General features: G+C 45.3%; 1 protein-coding gene across 1 annotated transcript in view; it reads left to right on the forward strand.

Moving 5' to 3' along the window:
• CARS2 (cysteinyl-tRNA synthetase 2, mitochondrial) overlaps window positions 1-23,392 on the forward strand; it is a 54,082-nt gene that overhangs the window by 19,840 nt on the left and 10,850 nt on the right. Inside the window, exons 8-11 of the mRNA XM_054162897.1 lie at window positions 2,468-2,601; window positions 10,427-10,494; window positions 15,436-15,502; window positions 21,668-21,806. Coding sequence (XP_054018872.1) covers window positions 2,468-2,601; window positions 10,427-10,494; window positions 15,436-15,502; window positions 21,668-21,806 — 408 coding nt within the window. The remainder of the gene's footprint in view (window positions 1-2,467; window positions 2,602-10,426; window positions 10,495-15,435; window positions 15,503-21,667; window positions 21,807-23,392) is intronic.

Here is a 23,392-nt window from a genome sequence, read left to right on the forward strand (position 1 = left end):
CCCCTGTACTCAGCGCCGGTTAGACCACACCTTGAGTACTGTGTCCAATTCTGGGTCTCAGTTTAGGAAAGATACTGAGTTGCTGGAATGTGCCCAGAGAAGGGCAGTGAAGCTGGTGAGGTGTCTGGAGCACAAGCCCTATGAGGAGAGGCTGAGGGAGGTTGCTTAGCCTGGAGAAGAGACTCAGGGGAGACCTTATTGCTCTCTATAACTCCCTGAAGGGAGGTTGTAGCCAGGTGGGTGTTAGTCTCTTCTCCCAGGAAACCAGCACCAGAACAAGAGGACACAGTCTCAAGCTGCTCCAGGAGAGGTTTAGGATGGAGGTTAGGAAGAAGTTCTTCACAGAAGGAGTGATTGGCCATTGGAATGGGCTGCCCAGTGGGGTGGTGGAGTCACCATCACTGGAAGTATTTATAAAGAGACTGGATGGGGCACTTAGTGCCATGGTTTAGTTGATTAGATGGTGTTGGGTGATAAGTTGGACTTGATGATCTCAGAGGTCTTTTCCAACCTGGTTTATTCTGTTTGTTGTTTTGTTTTGTTTTGGTTTTTTTTAAAGAGACTTTGAATCTTCTCTGCTGGAATATTGGTAGTGGTGCTTAGTTTTGATTAGTCTGAGATGGGTTTTTTGGAAACTAATAACAAATTATTTAGATCTGACTCAGTTTAACTTTTCAACCCCATCTAAAAGTGGATGGAACAGGTGCTTTAGGTTTCTCTTTCATATACTTTGCTGGTGAACCCAAGGTTGTTACTCATTACTGCCTGATTGTAAAAAGGTTTATAAGAGTGAGATTTTGCCATCTGTAAATAGTTTCAGCACTGTGAAACAGTTCTTAAAGCAACTGAAGTGCACAAAACCCTGCTGTATTTGAAGTGCAATCTGTGACAGAAGTGCACAGGTAAGGAATGCCAATTACAGAAGGACCTGTCTGCTAACAGAGCACTGCTTATAGTCTGCATTTCTTTCTTTAAATACTTAGTTTACTGTGGCTGGATGAGGCTTCTGCTATGTAAATAAGAGTTGACCCATGCAGAGCATAATCATCATAATCTTGGACTGTGGAAAGTGGAGACCTTATTTTGGTTAAGTTACCTAAAATATTTGACTGTCCCATTCAGCTGTCTGAGGCCCATTTTAAGCAATACCTACTTACCTGTCTGTTTTGCCAAAGATTTCAAAGCACCTTAAGCAAGCTAAGTGAACTAATTTTGAGCAGCCTTTGAAGTGTGCCTGGTGAAATTGAATGAGAAGGGTGTTGGTCTCTAACACAGCCATGGAGAAGAGAACCACATGCTATGATTTAGGTCTGATCTCCTCTCTGGAGTTTCCCTTGTGGTGAGATGGGCTTCTCCTCCTGCCCATTTGCAGATCCATCTCTCCCCTCTCCTCAGCTCATAATGATTTAGTTGGAGGAAATGGTGAGTGACTAATGCTCCTCCGTAGATGGCACAATGAAATGCACGAGATGGGTTTAAGAGCAGATGGCCATGAGCTTGGGAAATGGAAGCAGCTGGTCTTTCTTCTGTTCTCTCTTCATTTTCTTTTCTTCCAGTGCCCCAATGGCTTCTGCAGAGCCTTTCTGAGCCAGGGTGTTAACAGGGTGTTTTGTCCCAAAAGGGACAAAAGTATTAATATTTAGCCAGCTACCGGGATCAGCTTGTTAGCTTGACACATGGGAAGGCTGTGTGTGTCTGCACACGTACACATGCACCTGTGTGTGCAGCCTGAGTGTCCCTGGTTGCTGGGCAGGTAGAATTGATTTACTTCCCTGTGAGTAGGTAAATGTTGACTTGGTTTAACAGATGGGCAAAATAAAGTTACTCCCTTGCCCAGCTTGGCCTAGCAGGGACTTGGTGGAGCAGTGGATAAAGCCTTGACTTCTGATGGTTAACCAGAAAGTGAGTAGGTCTGTCCTATTGCCTCACTTGTTGTACCTTACAACCACCAATATGTGCAGAGGCCTGTGCCATGGAAGCCTGCAGGTGACCTTTACAGTGCAGTTGGGATGAAAGGAAAGACCTTGGGAGATCAGAGGTACTGATGCTTCCTTTTAGGAACTTTTAGGACAAAACATTTTCTATCATGACTGTACAGTATTGCCTGAATTCTTACAGAAAAGGTACAAGATAACAGTGATGCAGTATTTACAGAAGTGTTCATCACTTCAAAATTGATAGGTGTGCAGAGGAAGGCAGCTGTCTGATACTGAAACTGTAGCAGAGCAAGGAGAGGAGATGTCCTGCTTGCCATTCTTTAAGTTAGAGAAGTAATTGCTCCTATTAAGGGGAATTAATTGTGGGGAAATATGGGTCTTGTCCATACAAGGTCTGTTGCAGTTTTGCTATACAAGATCTGTGTAAAGTCTTCTCATTAAACTTAACACTGTTTCATCTTACTTTCTGCATTTCTTTTTACAAAAGCTTTGTGGTGTTCTACTTACTGATCAGGAAAATATTTGTACAGTGCAGTGTTTGGAAAGCAGCTGGACATCCATACCGGTGGAATAGATCTTGCATTCCCTCATCATGAAAATGAAATTGCACAGTGTGAGGTCTATCATCAATGTGAGCAATGGGGGAATTACTTTTTGCATTCTGGTAAGTAAAATATTAATCACCTGGGAGGCCTGTACAGATATAACAGTTTTTTTAGGTCTGGTTCTTGTATGGTATGAAAACAGATGCTCTTCGACAGTGACCAAGTTCCTGTCTTCACTGAGTGAAGAAACATAAATGAGAATGAATCTTGAAACTGTAGAGTGAGTGCCTTTATTAATAAAGCAGTCACAGTGAAATAGTCCTGCATTTCTTCTGGGAAGATCTCCAAAGAGTAACAGTATATGCATTGCCCATGTGCAGTGCTTGCTCTTTCAGATTAAAAATGTGGAAAAGGTTTTCCTGTGGAATCTCATTCAGTTCCATTTGAGTTTCCTCAGAATTTGAGGATACTCTGTGGTAGGCTTTCTTTTTAAATTGTGTTGCAACTGTAGCAGTCCAGTAGCAAGAAGGTGGAAATGGTTGGTATTTTCACAGATTGCATCGGGTTGGAAGGGACCATCAAAGGTCATCTTGGTCATCAGGGACACCTCCTACTAGATCAGGTTGCCCAGAGCCACATCAAGTCTGATTCTGAATGTCTCCAGGGACTGGGCCTCAACCATATCCCTGGGCAACCAGTTCTAGTATTTTACCACTCTCCTTGTGAAGAACTTCTTCCTTACATCCAACCTAAATCTACCCTGGTCCAGTTTCAAACCATTGCCCCTCATCCTATCACTACAAACCTTTCTAAACAGTCCCTCCCCAGCTTTCCTGTAGGTCCCCTTCAGATTATTAAAATGTAGTTATAAAGCCTTCCTGAAGCCTTTTCCTCTCCAGGCTGAACAGCCCCAATCCTTTCAGCCTGTCTTTGTAGGAGAGGTGCTCCAGCCCTCTCATTTTTGTAGTCCTTTTTCCATGTGTTTGTGTATTTGTCCTAAACCCAGAAATTCCTTCTGTCTTAGAGCCCAAACTTGCAGTATGTGAAGGCAGGGAGTGGAGGTGGCATGTGGGCAGGTAGCTGATTGTGATGTTTTAAAAGCACTGAGAACAGAGTAAACTGGTCTGGTTCTCCAACATCTGTTAGCACCAGTTACTTGTGGGCTGATTTTTGGTATCATCCAGACAAAAATAGCCTGATTGTCAATATGGTGAAAGGCTTCTAATCATGGTAAGAAAAGGCATCTGTACTACTGGAAAATAAGAATGGAGCTGATGAACCCACAAATCTCACAAAGTTACGAACCTGCAGAGAAATGAGCGGAGCTGGTGTGGCTTTGTATGATTTGAAGGATGGGGGAAGCCTTGCAGGCAGACACTTTGCTGTAATAACCAACCACTGGACATTGTGTGTGCACTTCATATACTTGTTTATATACTATTTAAATTCTCCTAGAAGGGTGGGGAGGGGTTTTGTGTGGGTTCTGTTTGTGTTCTTTTCCCCTGTGTTTGTTGTTTGGTTGATGTTTGTGGCTTATTTGGGTTGTGGTGTGTTGTTTGGTCTTGTGGTTTTTTTTTTCCCCCACCAGTAGCATTACAGCTAGTAATAGTAATGAGGAAACAAGACTGATGCTGAAGAGAAGTGAGTCACCTGCTTTGGTCTTCTCTGGTTGAGTATGGGCAGTGAGATTACTGGTGGGTAGAGATAAGGAGATCACAGAATCAAGCAGGTTGGAAGAGACCTCCAAGATCATCAAGTCCAACTGATCACCCAACCCTATCTAATCAACTAGACCATGGTACTAAGGGCCTCATCCAGTCTCTTCCTAAACACCTCCAGGGATGTTGATTCCACCGCCTTCCTGGGCAGCCCATTCCAATGGCCAATCACTCTTTCTATGAAGAACTTGTTTCTAAGATCAAGCTTGAACTTTCCCCTGTGCAGCTTGAGACTGTGTCCTCTTGTTCTGGTTGCCTGGGAGAAGAGACCAACCCACACTGGGCTACAACCACCTTTCAGGTAGTTGTAGACAGCAGTAAGGTCTCCCCTGAGTCTTCCCTCTCCAGGCTAAGCAACCCCAGTTCCCTCAGTCTCTCCCTCATAGGGCTTGTGTTCCAAACCCCTCACCAGCTTTGTTGCCCTTCTCTGGACACGTTCCAGCAACTCAACATCCTTCCTAAACTGAGGGGCCCAGAACTGGACACAGGACTCAAGGTGTGGCCTAACCAGTGCTGAGTACAGGGGCAGAATGAATTCCCTGGTCCTGCCAGCCGCACTATTCTGATGGAGGCCAGGATGCCATTGGCCGCCTTGGCCACCTGGGCACACTGTGACATCTGTAGATTACATAAAGACCAAGTCATTCCTCCTTTGGCTCTGTAGAAAAGTGGAGACATTAAGGTCCTGTCACTGTGATCCCTTCACTCTATCTAGTGCTCTGACCAACTTCAGTGTCTCTCTGCTTTCCTGGAGTGTGAATGACTTGTTATTGGTGTAGACCACAGATAGCACAGAGCTTGTGTCTCTTCCTCCAGAACTGACCTTGCTGGCTATGTCTTACAAACTGTACCACCGTGTCTATTGCTTGCTTGGTCTGCAGCATATGAGACTGCCTGATGTTTTGGAGAGCTGCTCCTTGCACAGTAGTGCTTCAGTGAAGTTTTGCTGGTACAGTGCTACGTCATTGTCCAATGGTACTAGCACTTTTCTGTTGATGGAAAAACCTTGACATTTGTTCTTCCTATTGCAGTCATGGTGGTTCTGGGTGGTCAGCTGAAGTCAGTCAGGTTCAAGTCTGTAGTCTTTCTTTTTGCTTAGCAGTGCTTTGTGCAAGTTGTCTTCTTGGTGGACTCTTGAGATGCTTCCTGAGTAAGAGATGCAGTTAAGACTGTGCTATGCTCTGGGAATTATTTGGGCTTTCAGAGTTTGTTTTGTGAGTTTTGTTTTGTTTTTATTTTAATGTGCATTTGTACTGTGCAGAGTGAATGTTGAATTCTAGTTTCATTTCCCAGTGTAGAGCCTGTAATAAATCAATAGCAATTGTCCAGAGGCTGATGCATCCTCCAGGGTGTGCTTAGCTCCTGAAGTGCTGGGGAATTCTCTGCTCTTCCACTGAGATGCACTGGTTACTGCCAGGCAGAGCCTTCTGCTGAGAAACTCTGAATCTGACTTTCCAAGCTTGGAATTGAAACTATAGGGGAAATATTTATTTGAAACTAACTAATTGAGAGGAGTCAATTTTTCTTGGGGGGAGAACTTAGTTCCAAGGGAAATTTGTACACTGAGGTTCTGTAGGAGCTGACAGATTACATTCATTAAGTCAAAAATTGTTGCTGGAGGATGATAGTGTGAATTATTTAGGGCAAATTAATCAGCTTCAGAAACAATTTATTCTGGTAACAGACTTCAGAATTTTAGCAGGCTCAGAACTGGAGGAGCAATCCCCATTGGAGGAAGAAAATCCCTGCACTGGGAATAAATCTTCTTATAAGAACTTTATTTTTAGACTGCTTGTACTCTGGGAAGAGCGCCAAGCCGAAGTTATGAAAATCCGTGCATTTTGTGATTCTTTAATGAAATCATTCCAAGTGCTGAAACTCTTGAGGAGGAATATTATTTCAAATTCAAATGTTACCTGTACCTTATTAGGAAAACACAAACTATTTTAGGCTTGACTAACTGTGATTGTTTGAGGCTGTGCCTTTAAGACAAAACAGTGCTGGGACACTCTGGCTAAATGTTTTCGGTACTAGAACCAAAACATTCTGATATTCTAAATGAATTTCTTTGGTGGATGGATAAAATGCAGCTTTAGATTGTGGAGCAGTTGGAATTTTTTTCTCTCAGTTCAGTTTGGTTTGGGAGTTGGGGGAGTTTGGGTTTCAGCCTGTTCTCCCTGCCTGTTTCTCTGCGAACTGCTGGAGTTGGCCTTCAGATAAGCAAAAACTAATCCTGCATGGGCTTTTGAAGCTTACTAACAACTCTTTCCCTTAATAACTTGCCTTTCTTTCTCTCTAACCCCTTTTTGGGAAAAAAGGGAGGTAGGGGGGAGAGAGAGGGTTACAGGGAGGGGATCCCTCCTGGGGGAGGGATTTTTGTTGTGTTATTTCTCTTTGCTGTATATTTCTGTGTATATATTGTAAATACCTCCTCATAGGGCTTGTGCTCAAGGCCTCTCACCAGCCTTGTTGCCCTTCTTTGGACACGCTCAAGTGTCTCAATGTCCTTCCTAAATAGCAATTATCCAGAAGCATCCAGTGAAGAAGACTTCCACAGAATAGAAACTGATGGGTTTTGGTAAAGAGTAGAAGCAGTTACATTTTTGTTGAGGATAAATTATACATGAATGAATTGCATGTATTCATAGTTGAGAACCTACCTATAAATGAACCAATATTGAAACAAATCATAAAAACAGCTGTCTATTGAGAGGGCCTAGGTTTATGTCCCATGTTACTAATGTGAGTTTTGCATTAAAACCCAGAAAAGTAGATTTTCCATTCAGTTTGTGAGATCTATGGGCTTTAATTGGTTGATTGATTGGTGGATGGGTTGGACACGATGATCTTGAAGGTCTCTTCCAACCTGGCTTAGTCTATGTATTCTATATTGTGATATATATAACCTGCTTTCCATTTATGCTTGTAAATATATAGCTTTGCTCCTCCGACTGGGTTAGCTGTGGTATCTTACTCTGTGGAGGAGGGAGAGCCAAGCCCGCTCTCAACCTACCACACTACCTGAAGTTAAATAAGTAAATATTTTGGCACCTTTGTAAAAGGAAAAAAAAAACCAACAACAAAACAGCAACCATACCCAGGCTCTTCCCCTTTTCCTGTGAGAAGTTTTCCTGTGGGTTTTACTTGAGACAGAAGCTATAGGTTTCCAGTGTCTCTGATAGCCTGAATGTTCTTATTGAGTGCCCTAACCTAACTGCTCTCTACAAGTACCTGGAAAGAGGTTGTAGCAAGGTGGAAGTCGGCTTTTCTCTCCAAAGTAACAGGCAACAGGACAAGAGGATATGACCTCAAGTTGCACCAGAAGAGGTTGAGATTGGTTATTACAGAAAAAATTTCTGCAGTGATAGGGTTGTCAAGCATTGGAAGAGGCTGCCTAGGGAAATGGTGGAGTCACCATTCCTGGAGGTATGTAAAAGATACATAGACATGATGCTTAGAGACGTGGTTTAGTGGTGGACTTGGCAGTGCGAGGTTAATGGTTGGACTTGATCTTAAAGTTCTTTTCCAACCTAAAAGATTCTGTGAGTTTAATGACAGGGTGGTGAAAGTAGCCTCACCTGCTGGATGTCAGGACAAACGTGATATTTTGGGTTGATCATAGATTTCTGCTACAACTGGTTCTTAATCCCTAAATCTCCTGATTCCTTCCTGCTCTCTGTAGAGTGTAATGTGAAAACTTACATTTCTAGTGGTTGCAGTAGGACCAGAGGTAGCCTTCATATGGTGAATCCCTGGTGCTTTCAGCCATTGTCAGAAATAGTTTTTCACATCCTTTTATCAGGTCTGAGTGTGTTGCTTTTGTATCCACACGAGTATAATGGGGATATTTTTTTTTCTGCTTGTGGAGGAGAGGGCATTCCAGGCAAGGGCGCAAAAGCAGCGCTGTGCAGAGAGTAGCACACAACTGAGACAGCTGCTTGGGCTGCCGAGCAAGAAATGCCACCTCTGCCACCACCTGTATAAGCAGAAGTGTAATCATATGTTGTCCTTGTGGAGCACTCTGAGGCATTGCTAGTGCTAGACTGCCAAATCTGAAAGAATGCAGAGCGGTAATGTGGTATTCAAGAGCAGAAAAAGTTCATGCTTAAAAATCTGCCTCTACAAATGACTAAGTTCTGGATTCTGCAGGTTGTGAAGTGTCTGAAAATGGTGTGTTAGGTGTGGGTGTCGATAACTTACAGGATGACTCCTTTATTAGGAGAAACCAATAGCTTCTGATGACAAGCCAAGCTTTTAATGGCATTTCTGAAATGATGCTGAGTAGTCTTTTGTTGGCTGCGTGTTTGGCACCTCTGTGGTGCTGTGAGTAATTGATGTTTTTCCCTCAGTGATGATGCTGTGGCCAAGCAGGGACAAAGCCCAGGGTTGTCCTGAAGCCAGAATCCATGTACTTTTCTAAATTAAATGGAGACAGTCACTGCCTTTTTCCTGTGCTACAGCACTGCAGACCTGTTGAAAGCTCTAGTAACGTTCAGAGATTGTGTTTTAAAATAAGCCAACTCAATTGGGCATCATAGCTACATCCCTCCCTACATCCCTCCCTCTCCCCTCTTTTTCTTTGTCTGAAAGCCTGGAGAAATAGGGAATGTGCAGAAAATTACTATTACATGTAAGATATTTTCAACCAGCACAATAAACTCTTTGGATTAAAAACCAAAAGAGTGTAATAGCCACCAGCAAGTAGTGAGTGCAGAACATTGTTAGAGTTTCAAGAATATTTTAATATGAAATGACTGGAAAATCTTTGAAGGTCTTGAAATACTTATGAAAAGCCAAGAGTAACAGATAAGGTACTTCTCTGTGAGGTTTGCTTGCTGGCTTGTTTTAATCAGTTTATTCAGGGGCTGAAACCAGTCCCCCCAGACAGGAGTCTGGGGGTGGTAAGATGGAGTCAGGGGTGAAATCAGCAGCCCAGCTGAAGTGCATGTACACTAATGCATGAAGTATGAGCAATGAACAACAGGAGCTGGAAGCCTTGTTGCAGCAGGAAAGTTCTGATGTAGTTGCCATCACAGAGACGTGGTGGGACAACTCACATGACTGGAGCACTGTAATCAATGGCTACAGGCTCTTCAGGAGAGACAGGTGAGGGAGAAGGGGTGGAAGGGTGGCCCTGTACATCAGGGAGGCTCTAGATGCCATGGAACTAGAGAGACTGAACATGAGCCTGCAGTGTGCCTAGGCAGCTAAGAGGGCCAATGGCATCCTGGCCTGCATCAGGAACAGTGTGGCCAGCAGGAGCAGGGAGGTCATTCTGCCCCTGTACACTGCACTGGTTAGGCCGCACCTCGAGTACTGTGTCCAGTTCTGGGCCCCTCAGTTTAGGAAGGAGGTTGACTTGCTGGAACGAGTCCAGAGAAGAGCAACAAAGTTGGTGAGGGGTTTGGAACATAAGCCCTATGAGGAGAGGCTGAGGGAGCTGGGGTTGCTTAGCCTGGAGAAGAGGAGGCTCAAGGGAGACCTTCTTGCTGTCTACAACTCCCTGAAGGGAGGTTGTAGACAGACGGATGTTGTTCTCTTCTCCCAGGCAAGCAGCACCAGAACAAGAGGACACAGTCTCAAGCTGCACTAGAGGAGGTTTAGGGTGGATGTTAGGAAGAAATTTTTCACAGAAAGTGATTTGCTATTGGAATGGGCTGCCCAGGGAGGTGGTGGAGTCACCATCACTGGAAGTGTTTAAAAAGAGACTGGCTGGGGTGCTTGGTGCCATGGTTTAGTTGGTTAGATAGTACTGGATGATAGGTTGGACACGATCTCGGAGGTCTCTTCCAACCTGGTCTATTCTATCCTATTCGATTCTATTATAAATTCTGAGCAGGGAGGGGGTTTGGGGCTTTTTTGTTTGCTTGTTTGTTTTTTGTCTGTTTTGTTGTGGTTTTGTTCCACCCCTCCCTCCATTTTCCCTCAGTATCCCTCTGGTAGGATTTTGTTGTTATTTTTCTATGGGTGTTAGTTTTTGTTTTTTTAACACACTTTCTTTTCCAGTGTTTCAAAATTCATCCATCAAAAGCTGAGGATGGAGAGATGAGCAGGACTGTAGGCAAAGCTGCTGAAAAATATGTTGCATTGAAATGGTTGGCACACATCCATCACAGCATATGCTGCCTCCAGTGTTTCCAGCGCCTCAGTGCAGTCTTTCTCATTTGCTCCCCATTCAGAAGCAAGCTCATTTATCCTGATTAATTTTTTGTTGTTGTTGTTCCAGGGCATTTGCATGTTAAAGGAAGTAAAGAAAAGATGTCCAAGTCATTAAAAAACTACATAACAATTAAGGTAATCTGTTTCTGTGAACTGAAGCAATGTATGTTTGTAACATGTAAATATTAATGACAGCCCTCTTTGGAGAAAGCATCAGGGTGCCTGCTTACACTTCAGCAGCAGACAGGAAGCTGGGTGTTTCTCTACTGCTGGTATACATGTTATTCATGATCAGGGTGGAGGAAACCTGCTTGGAGTCAAAAGTTTGCTTGCAACATGGATTTTGCTGAGCTGAGGGTGTTCACAGGGACCACATTTGTGCCCAGTACAAGACTTCTGCTTTATAGATTTTTGGTTAGACTTTGATCTCAGGGCTCTTTTCTAACCTAAATGATTTGGTTCTGTAGTGATGGATTCTTATTCCTCTGTCTTCTCTTACTAGTGTATGTGGGTTTGGGACTTGGAAGAGAGCGGATATTTTTCGTTGCTCTGCTTTAGATAAAGTGGGACATAGCATCAGTGGCTTTGTCAGAAAGCTGTTGGGTGTCCTGCAACTGCACTGTGTCAGCGGTCTATCATATTCTGCTTGCTGATGCACAGAGAGCTTTGTCTTTTGGTACCCCTAAACCACATGAATATGTCCTGTTTTACTGTGTCCTAAAGGTTTTGGTGTAGCCCAGAGCAGGGTCTCTATGCAAGGCACGTGCAATACAGCTGTACTTGGTGCTGGGGTGGCTCCTGTGATGGCTGACAGCTATTGCTAAGAAATGGGTAATTTCCTTCCTTTAGAGAGAGATTGAGAAGCTGTTTCAGCACATATGTTCTGCTTTGCCCTCTCAGAAGACTTAATTAAAATCTCTGTAAAAAGCAGTTCAATATGAGCTGCTTTATTCTTAATTCTCCTGATGCTGTCTGGGTACAGTTAAGCCCTGTCTCCTTCAGGAGAATTACCTGTAGCTCACAGTTTGGACAGAAAGTTTTTGAGCCTCAGTCAGACGTGGAGAGGGTGAAGAAATGACCATGAATGCAATGTATGCAGTTAAAAATGTCATCTGGAAATGTTCCCTGCTGTGTCTGTGATGAGACTTACTCATGTTGAGAAAACAAAAACTTCAAGCCCTTCTCTCTTCACTTTGTGGGTCTCCCCTTCAAATTTCTTTAGCCCTTAGATACTGCTAGCAGCTAATCCTTCCCTATAAGCAATTTTTAGTTGAGCAAAACAAATTTCTTTCCATACAGCCTTCCTGTGTCTTGAAGATTAAGCCCTGCATGGAAGTTCTTATGCCTGCTCTGAAAGAGTAGTGCATCCAGGACCTTCTCTTGGTCCTGCCAGTGGCCACTTGCATTCCAAGCCATCACCTGGACATGGCTGCCTTGCACCCTCTGTGCTCTGTTCCCTGTTTTCCCTCCCCCTTGTCCCCTTCTCCAAGTGTTTGTTGTTTGGTTTTTCTTTAATAAACAGCTAGTAATTCTAACCCATAAACCTAGTATGTTGCAGTAATGCATGGCTGAGAAACCTGCTTTGAAAGAGCTGTGAACAGAACAAGGGGACACAGTCTCAAGCTGTGCCAGGGGAGGTTTAGACTCGAGGTGAGGAAAAAGTTCTTCACTGAGTGAGTCATTTGTCATTGGAATGGGCTGCCCAGGGAGGTGGAGTCACCATCCCTGGAGGTGTTCAAGGGGAGATTGGACGTGGCACTTGGTGCCATGGTCTAGTTGTGAGGTCTGTTGGGACAGGTTGGACTTGATGATCCTTGGGGTCTCTTCCAACCTTAGTGATACTGTGATACTGTGAAACTTCATCTTCCCTCTGTTTTTAATGAAAGGCAGAACTGGGTTTTTTCCCAGTTTGGATGGACTTTCTGAGATTTATTTCTGCCCTTCGTTCATCCTTTGCTTTACCCCTGTATGTTAGTGTAAGGCTTTTGAGCACATCGGGTGCACTCAGTTTATTTTAAAAATAAGCCAACACAAACAATGCAAAACCACCAGCAAAAGCCCCACTCTCCAAACCAACCAGGGTCACAGCCTGTTTTGTGATTTAGTTTGCCCTGATCACCTCAGCTATTTCTGTTTTCACCCGAGACAACACATTGCTGATGCTGTACTCCCTTCAGCGTCCAGACTGATTTATTCTGATAGCAGAAGCTAGGTTTCAAAATGTGCAGCTTTAAGCAAATGGCACTTTGCAGATTTAGAATAGAATAAACCAGGTTGGAAGAGACCTTTGAGATCATCGTGTCCAACCTATCATCCAACACTACCCAATCAACTAAACCATGGAACCAAGCATCCTGTCAAGCCTCGCCCTGAACACCCCCAGCGACAGCGACCCCACCACCTCCTCAGGCAGCCCATTCCGGTGGGCAATCACTCTCTCCGTGTAAAACTTCCTCCTAACCTCCAGCCTAAACCTCCCCTGACGCAGCCTGAGACTGTGTCCTCTTGTTCTGGTACTGGTTGCCTGGGAGAGGAGACCAACATCTGCCTCACTACAACCCCCCTTCAGGTAGTTGTAAAGAGCAATAAGGTCACCCCTGAGTCTCCTCCTCTCCAGGCTAAGCAACCCCAGCTCCCTCAATCTCTCCTCATAGGGCTTGTGCTCCAAGCCCCTCACCAACCTTGTCGCCCTTCTCTGGACACGCTCCAGCAAGTCAACATCCTTCCTAAACTGAGGGGCCCTGAACTGGACACAGTACTCGAGGTGTGGCCTAACCAGTGCAGTGTACAGGGGCAGAATGACCTCCCTGCTCCTGCTGGCCACACTGTTCCTGATGCAGGCCAGGATGCCATTGGCCCTCCTGGCTGCCTGGGCACACTGCAGGCTCATGTTCAGCCTACCATCAACCAGCACCCCCAGGTCCCTTTCCACCTGACTACTCTCCAGCCACTCTGACCCCAGCCTGTAGCACTGCATGGGGTTGCTGTGGCCAATGTGCAGAACCCGGCACTTGGATGTGTTCAATCTCATGCCGTTGGACTCTGCCCATCTGCCCAGCCTGTCGAGGTCCCTCTGCAGAGCCTCTCGACCCTCCAGCAGATCAACTCCTGCCCCCAGCTTGGTGTCGTCAGCAAATTTACTGATGATGGACTCGATGCCCTCGTCCAGATCATCAATAAAGATGTTAAAGAGCATGGGGCCCAGCACTGATCCCTGGGGCACACCACTGGTGCCTGGCTGCCAGCTGGATGTGGCACCATTCACCACCACTCTCTGGGCTTGGCCCTTCAGTCAGTTCCTAACCCATCGCAGTGTGCTCCCATCCAAGCCATGGGCTGACAGCTTGGCCAGGAGTTTGCTATGGGGGACGGTGTCAGAGGCCTTGCTGATTTCTCACTTAGGCTGATTTCTTCCAATATTTTTTTTCAGTGGCACTTTGAATGTTGCAAACTTTACCATCACCAATTTGCAAATTGGAAGAAAAAGAGGCAAGCGTGCAGCGCTGCCAGTCAGTCTGCTGGAGTGTGGACATGGCTGAGAGCAGAGCTGGGACTGATTGGATGTTTTATCAGCATTCCTTCCTAGCATTGAAATAGCTCTTTATAATATGCTTCTGAACTAATTGTGCTAGTAATAATGGTCATTTGCTATTGGCTGTAGTAAATTATTTGTAAAGCTTGGTAACTGTTAGGGTGAAATTCAGGGGGTTTCATAATGAATGCAGATATATTTTAAACTGTTAAAAAATGATTTTTATTCACTTCCTGTTTTCCATCACACATAGAATTGTCCTGATTGGAAAAGACCTCCAAGGTCATTGAGGCAAACCACTGACCACCTCCCTAAGCACCACATCCACACATTTCTCAAACACCTCCAGGGATGGGGACTCCACCACCCACCCTGGGCAGCCTGCTGTAATGCCTGACCACTCCCGTAGGAAAGAAATCCTTCCTGACATCCAACCTGAACCTCCCCTGCACAACCCCAGGCCATTTCCTCTCATCCCATCACCCGGTACTAGAGAGAAGAGACCAATCCCCACCTTGCTCTTTTCAGGGTGGGTTCTCTCTCACATGCAACAAGAGATAAGACAAGAGGAAACTGGCTGAAGCTGTGCCAAGGGAGCTTCATGCTGGACACCATGATAAATCTCTTCACAGAAAGGGCTGCCAAGCCCTAGAACGAGCTGCCCAGGGACTAGGTGGAGCCACCATCCCTGGAGGTATCCAAAAGATATGTGGATGTGGTGCTGAGGGACATGGTCTAGTGGCTGTGACTTAGCAGTAGGGGTGAGGTTGTGAGCTCTAAATGAGCAGTTGTACTTGATTGTCTGAAAGGTCTCCTCCAACCTCAGCAGTTCATAGATTCATAGAATGGTTTGGGTTGGAAGTGGTCTTTGAAGATCATTGGGGTCCAACCTTCCTATGATGGGCAGGGATACCTTCCACTAGACTAGATGACTCAAGGCCTCATCCAGCCTGGTCTTGAACACCTCCAGGGAGGGGACATCCACAACCTCCCTGGGCAACTCACTCCAGTATCTCATTACCCTTACTGTAAAGAATTTCCTTCTAGTAACAGTTCTAAGGCAAGAGCTGATGACTGTCCCTTCCTGCAAGGTGTGGGAGTACTCTAGCCCTGCAGAGAAAGTTGACCTATTTTCTTTTTCAATAGATCTTTTTTTCTCATGAAGTTTGCAAAACTGAGCAGCTGTCCTCTCCTGCAAGATTGTATCCCAATCTTAGCCTAGTAATTTCAGTTTGGGTTTTTTTGCAAGGGTCTTCATACATACAGTGTATGTTTGATCATTATTAGAAAGTGCTTTTCACTGTCCTATGCTTAATGTTACGCATGCACGTCTGTCTTGGATGGAATTGAGTTTGATTTAGTTTAGGCTTTAAACCAGTGCTGTATTTTAAAGCTTTATGCCCATCTTAAGCTACAATAAAAATGGGTTATTTGTCATGTTACTTTGAAACATGCTGTGAAACTAGTGTAAGGGAGTGGAAGCACTCCTGAAGAAATCTTTTGAAGTAATGCTAAAGCTCTCTGCTTTTGTGGGTGGATTTCAGGATCTCCTGAAGAAATCTTCGTCGGATCAATTCAGGATGTTTTGTTTGCGGAGCAGATACAGCTCAGGTAAGGAAAATAAACCCTTGTTTAAAGATTCACAGATTGCATCAGGTTGGAAGGGACCCACAAAGATCATCTTGTCCAACCCCTCTGCAGTGAGCAGGGACACCTCCAACTAGATCAGGCTGCCTAGGGCCACATCAGGTCTGATCTTGAATGTCCCCAGGGACCGGGCCTCAACCATATCCCTGGGCAACCTGTTCCAGTATTTTACCACTCTTTTTTGTTAAGAACTTCTTCCTTAGGTCCAGCCTAAATGTATCCTGCTCCTGTTTGGAACCAGTGCCCCTGATCCTATCACTGCAAGCCCTTCTTTACAGTCCCTTGTAGCCTTCCTGTAGGTCCCCTTCATATACTGAAATGTAGTAAGTTCTTCCTGTAGCCTTCTCAGGCTGAACAGCCCCAATTCTTTCAGCCTGTCTTTGTAGGAAGGTGCTCCAGCCCTCTGATCATCTTTGTAGCCTTCCTCTAGGTCCACTCCAGCAAGTCTATGTCCCTGTTGTGTTGAGGTTTCTGTAGCTGGGCACAGTATTTCAGGTGAGGTCCCACCAGAGCTGAGTGGCAGAATAACCTCTCGATATGCTGGACGTGCTTCTTTTGATGCAGCCCAGTGTGGTGGGCTGAAGTTTCCCATCAGCATTAACTTAGCATGACTAACTCAGTTGGAAGCAAATGAAAGCTGTATTTACAAGCAAAAGCTACACTCTGCAATGGAATACAATGAATATGTACAGAATATACAGCATTTACAATATTACACAGGTATTTACAATTGGCAAATAACATGGAAACCTCCCTGGCTCCCCTCTGGTTCCCCCAGAGACCAGGGAAGCTGCTCCACGCCCCACCCCCCAACCTCTTCCCCTCTGTACCAGAAGAAAAGAGGAGTTGAGAGGAAGGAATATTAGTTCCTATCTTCAAGGCCAGCCAGAAGAGTTACTCTCTCTCAAAGAGAAGCAGAACAGCCAAGCCAGAGAAAAGAAAAAGAATGGGAAGGCAAATGTGAAAGATTGTTATGGTACAGCTTCTATACCCCAGACTTTGTCCAATTTGTTTAGAATACTCTTTTGTTTTCCTTTTTACACCCTTTTTTTCTACTTTTCTGCTCAATGTCTGCAGCTAAATTTTAAAGACATAGCCTAAACCTGCCAGACCCAGGATGCCATTGGCCTTCCAGGCTGCAAGTGCACACCGTTGGCTCATGTCCAGCTTCTCATCCACCAGTACCTCCAAGTCCTATGCAGGGCTGCTCTCAATTTCATCTTCCCCCAGCTTGTGCTGGTATTTAGGATTGCCCTGACCTACATGCAGGACCTTGCACTTTGCCTTGTTGGACTTCATAAGATTCTCCTCAGCCTACTTCTCCAGCCTATCCAGGTCCCTGTGGATGGCATCCCATCCTTCAGTCTTATCACCCACACCACTCAGCTTGGTATCACCTGCAAACTTGCTGAGGGTCTCACTGTCTTCATTGCTGATGAAGATGCTGAACAGCTCTGGTCCCAGTATGTCCCCTTGTGGGACACCACTTGTCACCATCTGGACATTGAGCCTTTTATTTGCTAGTTGGTGTACCTGTAGAAACCCTTTTTGTTATTCTTTGCGTCCCTTGCCAGGTTCAGCTCTAGCTATGCCTTGGCCTTCCTGACCTCATCTCCACACAACAGGGCAGTGTCCCTATACTCCTCCCACATTACTTCTCTCTGCTTCTATTGCCTGTGAAGTTCTGTTTTGCTCTTTATTTTGACCAGCAGGTCTCTGTTTAGCCATGCTGGTGTCTTCCCTTCCTTACCTGATGTCTTACACATGGGGATCAAGAACTCTTGCACTCTAAGAACAGTGTCCTGAAAGATCTGCCAGGTCTGCTCTGCTTCCTTGGCCCTGAGAATCCTTTCCCATGGGGTTGAGATACGAATGGCTTTCCACACATGCTTCCCAAGCCAGTAATGCAGAGGTGTGGTGGTGGAGTGGGTTCTCCTTGTGCTACCTTGCAGTTACCCTCCAGTGGGTGCAAGGGTTGGTGATGTGCTGTGGGGCTGCTCTCCAGCTGTCCCTTAGAAAAGCATCTTTACCAAGCATAGTGTGTAACCATTCATCTAAATGTCTTCCTGAGCCGCAGTTAATTGCGACTCTCAGATAATTGCACTTTCAATTAATGAGTTACCTCCATCTCTCCATTGCATTTATTGCATTTGTTTGCATTGCAATCACAATCAGCTGTTTTAAGAGACATACCTAGGTAGAGCTTTGCCATATATTCCTGTAGGGTATGACAAGGGCTTGCTAATAACTTTTTATCTTCCTGCTGTGTTATCATTTTTTGTCCCATGGAGTTACTGAGTGTTCAGGCAGTTCTGTGGTACAGTGCAGCTTGCTTACCCCAGCACTTGATAACCTAATGATCATCTTAGTCTGGCAAACACTGCTGGTGGGAAGAGGTGTGGGAGATTTTGTCAGCTTCCTTGTCCATGCCATGTTTCCAGAAGACAGATGCTTCTTTGAACTACCTTGTGCACGCATAAATGGTTCTTGTGCTGCAGCTGGGGACACTTGGAAGTCTTGAACAAATATGTATTTAAAACAAAAGAATTAAAAAGGCTAACACCTACACCACTATCCTACATATGAGCTTCAACAAGCAAGGACGAGTGCCAGGTCCTGCACATTTGCCACAGCAACCCCAAGCAATGCTACAGGCTCGGGGAAGTGTGGCTGTAAAGCTGTCTGTCAGAAAGGGACCTGGGGGTTTTGATTAGCAAATGTCTGAATATGAGCTGGCAGTTTGCCCAGATGGCCAGGAAAGCCAATTGCATCCTGGCTTGTATCAGAAATGCTATGTCCAGCAGGACAGTGTTCAGTTCTGGGTCTCTCTGTATAGGAAGGCTATTGAGGTGCTGGAGTGTGTCCAGAGAAAGGCAGAGAGGCTGGTGAAGGCAGTGGGGTTTTGTCCCCACAAAACTTTCCTGCTCACCAGAACCACTCCAGTGGTTTTGTGAACCTGGATGAACTGTAAGGTTTTGATGTCTCTGATCTTTAGTTATCTGTTGGGTCTAAGTATATGTTCTGTAACTTGGTGATGCCCTCAGTGGCAAAGAATAGAAGGAGGAGGGAGCACGGTGAAGGTTTATAGAGCAGGGCTTGCACGTGTAATGCTGTGGGTTTGCAGTGCCTGCAGGTGGTAGTTTAGGAGAATGCTGTGATCTGGGGAAGAAGAATGGCTTTAATCAAAGCAGGCTTCATGAGGGATAAACTTTCATCAAGTATTCTCATGGAGTTCCTGTAACCAGGGTAATCAGTGGAATAATCTTAGTGGATATAAATGATCTCTTCTGCTGTTTCACTGTTTTCTGAAAGTCTGTACGTGGGTCTTTTAAGTTTTACTCATCTTTTAAATTTAAAACCAGTGTTCAGGAGGCAGTAACACAGATTTTTAATTACACAGAAATGGAAAATCTGGCAAATACAGCTTCAGACTTGTGCCTTAGTTATACTGGGTTAAATCCTACAGAATGTCTGTTAGAAGAGTTAGGCTTCTTTGGGATTTAGGCTAATGGAGCCAAGATCAGGTTTTACATCTGGCTGCTCTGTTCCTGCCCTCTGAGATCTGTCCCCTTGCTCAGACTGTCTGCTTTAAAGAGCCTTGTCTGGGCAGTGTTGTGTAATTGCACAGCACAGTTGGCTGTAACACACAGGACCCAGGGTGAGATTGCTGTGGAAGCTGCAGGCAAGGCTCAGTGCTGAAGAGGTTCGGAAGGTGTTGCAGGTTGTAGTTTGTATGTACCTTAGCGCAGAGCTCAGGCATAAAACAGTGAAGCAATGCTGCACTGGCTGTGAATGGGGCTTTGATTCAAGTAAGCATCTTTGTGATGTTGTGGGAAGGAATGTGTTTAAAGTTAGGCCTGGCCTTGGTGGACACAACTTGCCCCACAGTCAGGTGAGTGGTCTCGTGTGGGGTCCAAGTACTCTTTTACAGAAAATTGTGTTGTTGGAGGTCCCAGTTGACTGGTGGGTAGCTGATGCAACACCCATCTGCAAGAAAGGCCAAAGGGATGATCCAGGGAACTACAGGCATACAAGGCCTTGGTTCCAGAAAAGGTTATGGAGCAGGTCATCATGAGTGATATCACATGGCACATACAAGACAACCAGGTGATCAGGCCCAGTCAGCATGGATTTATCAAAGGCAGGTCCTGTCTTACTAATCTGATCTTCTACAACACATGACCTGCCTAGTGCATGAGGGAAGGACTGTGGACATTGTCTACCTGGACTTTAGTCAAGCCTTTGACTCTGTGTCCCACAGCATTCTCCTTCAGAAACTCATGGTACAAGGCTTGCACAAGTGCACGCTGAATGGGCTGGATGGCTGGACCCAAAGAGTGGTGGTGAGCGAAGTTAAATCTGGCTGGTGCCCAGTCACTGGTGGTGTTTCCCAGGGTTGAGTACTGGGGTCTGTACTCTGTAATACCTTTATTAACCACCTGGAGAAGGGGACTGAATGCACCCTCAGATGCAGATGACACCAAGGGTGGGTGTGTAGATCTGCCAGAGGGTAGGAAAGCTTTTACAGCAAGATCAAGACAAGTTATGCCATTGGGCCAAGGCTGATTGTATGAAGTTCAATAAGGCAGTAGTGCCAGGTCCTGAGCCTGGGTCACACCAACCCCATGGAAAGCTACAAACATGGGGATGTATGGCTGGAAAACTGCAACTTGGAGAGGGACCTGTGGGTCTTAGTTGATAGTTGACTGAACATGAATCAGCAGTGTGCCCAGTTGATCAAGAAAGCCAGTGGCATCCTGGCTTGCAGTAGAAATGCTGTGTCCAGCAGGACAGTGTTCAGTTCTGGGTCTTTCTGTATAGGAAGGATATTGAGGTGCTGGAGTGTGTCCAGAGAAAGGCAGAGAGGCTGGTGAAGGGCCTGGAGCACATGACCTATAAGGAACAAGCCTCTTCTCCTTGATGACAAGTGACAGGACCAGAGAAAATGTGCATAAGATGTGCCAGGGGAAATGGTTTAGGCTGGATATTACGAAATATTATTTTTTCACTGAAAGGATTATCAAACATTGGAATGGTCTCCCCAGGGCAGTGGTGGAGTCACCATCCCTGGGGGTATTCAAGCAGCATGTGGATGTGGCACTTAGGGACATGGTTTAGTGCTGGGTCGAGGGTTGGACTGGATGATCTTTGAGGTCTCTTCCAACCATGTATATTCTGTGAAGTGAAAAAATTGCTTCTTTCTGATGGCAGCTCACAGTAAAATGACAGGGAGCTAGTCCAGCACCTGCACTTCTGAGGATGTAGGGAAGGCGACAGGAGCCTGTTTAACCCTCAGCCAGCAGAAGTGGACAATGATAGTTCCCAAAACCCAATTGCCTACCAAAGTGAAAGTCCCACTGAATGCAGTGACTGTGTGCCATGTTAGTGGAGGGAGCTAATGCAGTCTTTCTGGTTTGTGAAAGAGAAGTACTGTAGGGTTGGGTTTATGATTGCATCATAAAGCTGAGCTCTGCTTAGGATGGAACAAATCATCTACCTTAAGATTTTATCTTTCTTTCCAGGGGCTATTAAGAGATTTAGATGCAAGTGTGTAAGTTGGGTGTGATGAGTCCCATCCCAGACATGTCCTTGTGAGTGTAAGCAACTTGTATTTTCTCTACTAGTAATCTTTGAAAATTGGCATGGTCAGCTTAGCTTTGATATTGTGAAGCAATTGTATATCTAGCACAGACTTTAGATTGCAAAATGTTAGGGTCCATCGAGATTTGAGATGCTAGATTAACTGTGGGTGCCTGATCAAAAGTATAGCTTTGCCAGCTGAAGTCTGGGGTGACATTTGGAAATGTATGCAACACAAATGCTTTGGAGTAATAACTTCACAGAGAGGTTCAATCACGAGAAAAAAAGAAATAAATCACTCAAGTAACTTCCAGATGCTTTTTGAATCAGTCTGGTACCTTTCCAGTAGGTTGGTTATACTTGGTCACGTGTACTAGTTGTCTTTTATACTGAATTAATTCACCTAGTGCAAATGAAGAATGGAGATTTTAATTAAAAGAGTGTTTAGCACTATGACAGGTAATAAACATTTCCTGGAACGACTTTGTCTCAAAATGTATGACAGACAGCAACCTCTTTGTCATAACCCCCAGTTTTTTTTTCCCTTAGCGGTAGAATTTAGTGACAAGAGCATGGATGATGCAAAACACCTTCTTCAGGCAATCTCCTCATTTATTAGAGATGCAAATGCTTACATAAAAGGAGAGCTGCTGTGTGACCCTGTTAGAGAAGACATACTGTGGGAAAGGTAAGTACATCTCCTGTATTTAAAGGTTGTGATTGCTTGAGCGGTAGTTTGCCAACAGGCTCAGAGGGCTGAACATTGTAGAGATCTTTTTAAGCAATTGTTCCTGTCAGGCTTCACCAAAGGCAGCTTTTTCCCCCTCCTTTTTGTAGGCAGTCTGCTACATTTAGTTCATTGTATTTTTAAAATCCTTGTTACTTATGGAATCGTAGAGCTGTTCTGGTTGGAAACTTCTGGTCACTTGAACGTGTCCAGGGAAGGGCAGCACGGCTGGTGAGAGGCCTTGAGCACAAGCCCTACGGGGAGAGGCTGAGGGAGCTGGGATTGTTTAGCCTGGAGAGGAGGCTCAGGGGAGACCTCATTGCCCTCTACAACTACCTGAAGGGTGGTTGTAGCCAGGAGGGAGTTGGTCTCTTCTCTCTAGCAACCAGCACCAGAACAAGAGGACACAGTTTCAAGCTGTGCCAGGGGACGTTTAGGCTCGAGGTGAAGAGAAAGTTCTTCCCAGAAAGAGTCATTTGTCATTGTAATGTGCTGCCCAGGGAGGTGGTGGAGTCACCATCCCTGGAGGTGTTCAAGAGGGGACTGGATGTGGCACTTGGTGCCATGGTCTAGTCATGAGGTCTGTGGTGACAGGCTGGACTCGATGATCTTTGAGGTCTCTTCCAACCTTGGTGATACTGTGAAAAGATTGAGTTCATCAAGTTAGTACAGCATGTCTGTACTAACATAGGCATCTTCCCCTCCTGAAGGGGTGAAGCTGTGACTGAAGTTGTGAGGCTACCCATTTCATAAGTAGAACTGTGCATTAGCAAGTGAAGAAGAAAGAGGACAACTGGAAATTAATACACTTTTGGCCATGTGAGCATGTAGTCAAGCTGGCTGGCACTGTGGCATGCAGCAGAGGAGAGAAGGGATTACTAAGAGATTGGCAAGGGGCAGAGCTGTCACAGGGAAAGAAGGAATTATGGTTGTTGTGGGCCTGACAGTGACAAGAAGAATCTTTGGAGTCTTTTAGGAAACTCAGGTCATCACCCAGGAGAGAAAGGCTCTCTGTCATTGGGTGCAAAGCTGAGATGATGAGCACAATGTTCTGGAGTCAGTGTAGGAGGGGTGTTGAGCATCCTGAAGCATGTGTATGCAGGCAGCTCCAGGACATGGGATCAGAGGAGGAATGGCCTGTGCTGTAGAAGGGAGAGGCAACTTCCTTGTGGTGTGAGCATCTTGCTGTCAGGGAGCTTGTGGCTGCACCAAATAAGGCTTGCAAGGGGCACTGGAGTGTGTTACGAGGAAGTGGGGCTGCTTTTGCCAAATGCCACAACTAGTTAATCTAAGTCCCTCAGCAGGAGGCTGCAGGAGACCTGTTGGTGAGAGATAAGACTGAGAGACATGAAGCTTGTGGGAATTTGAAATGGATTGTCAGTAGGGGACATGTGAGAGGGCACTTGTGTGTCAGCAGATGTGAAAACAACCAAAATGAAACATGGCTCTAAATTAGGGAAATGGTAGATATTCAGCAGAGAGGAGGAAGCTTGGAGGGAACAGTGTTGGGAGGACTGAGTTAGGGCAGCAGTCCTGAGGGGAGGCAG

This window comes from Dryobates pubescens, chromosome 7 (assembly GCF_014839835.1).
Source record: "Dryobates pubescens isolate bDryPub1 chromosome 7, bDryPub1.pri, whole genome shotgun sequence".
Lineage (NCBI taxonomy): Eukaryota > Metazoa > Chordata > Aves > Piciformes > Picidae > Dryobates > Dryobates pubescens.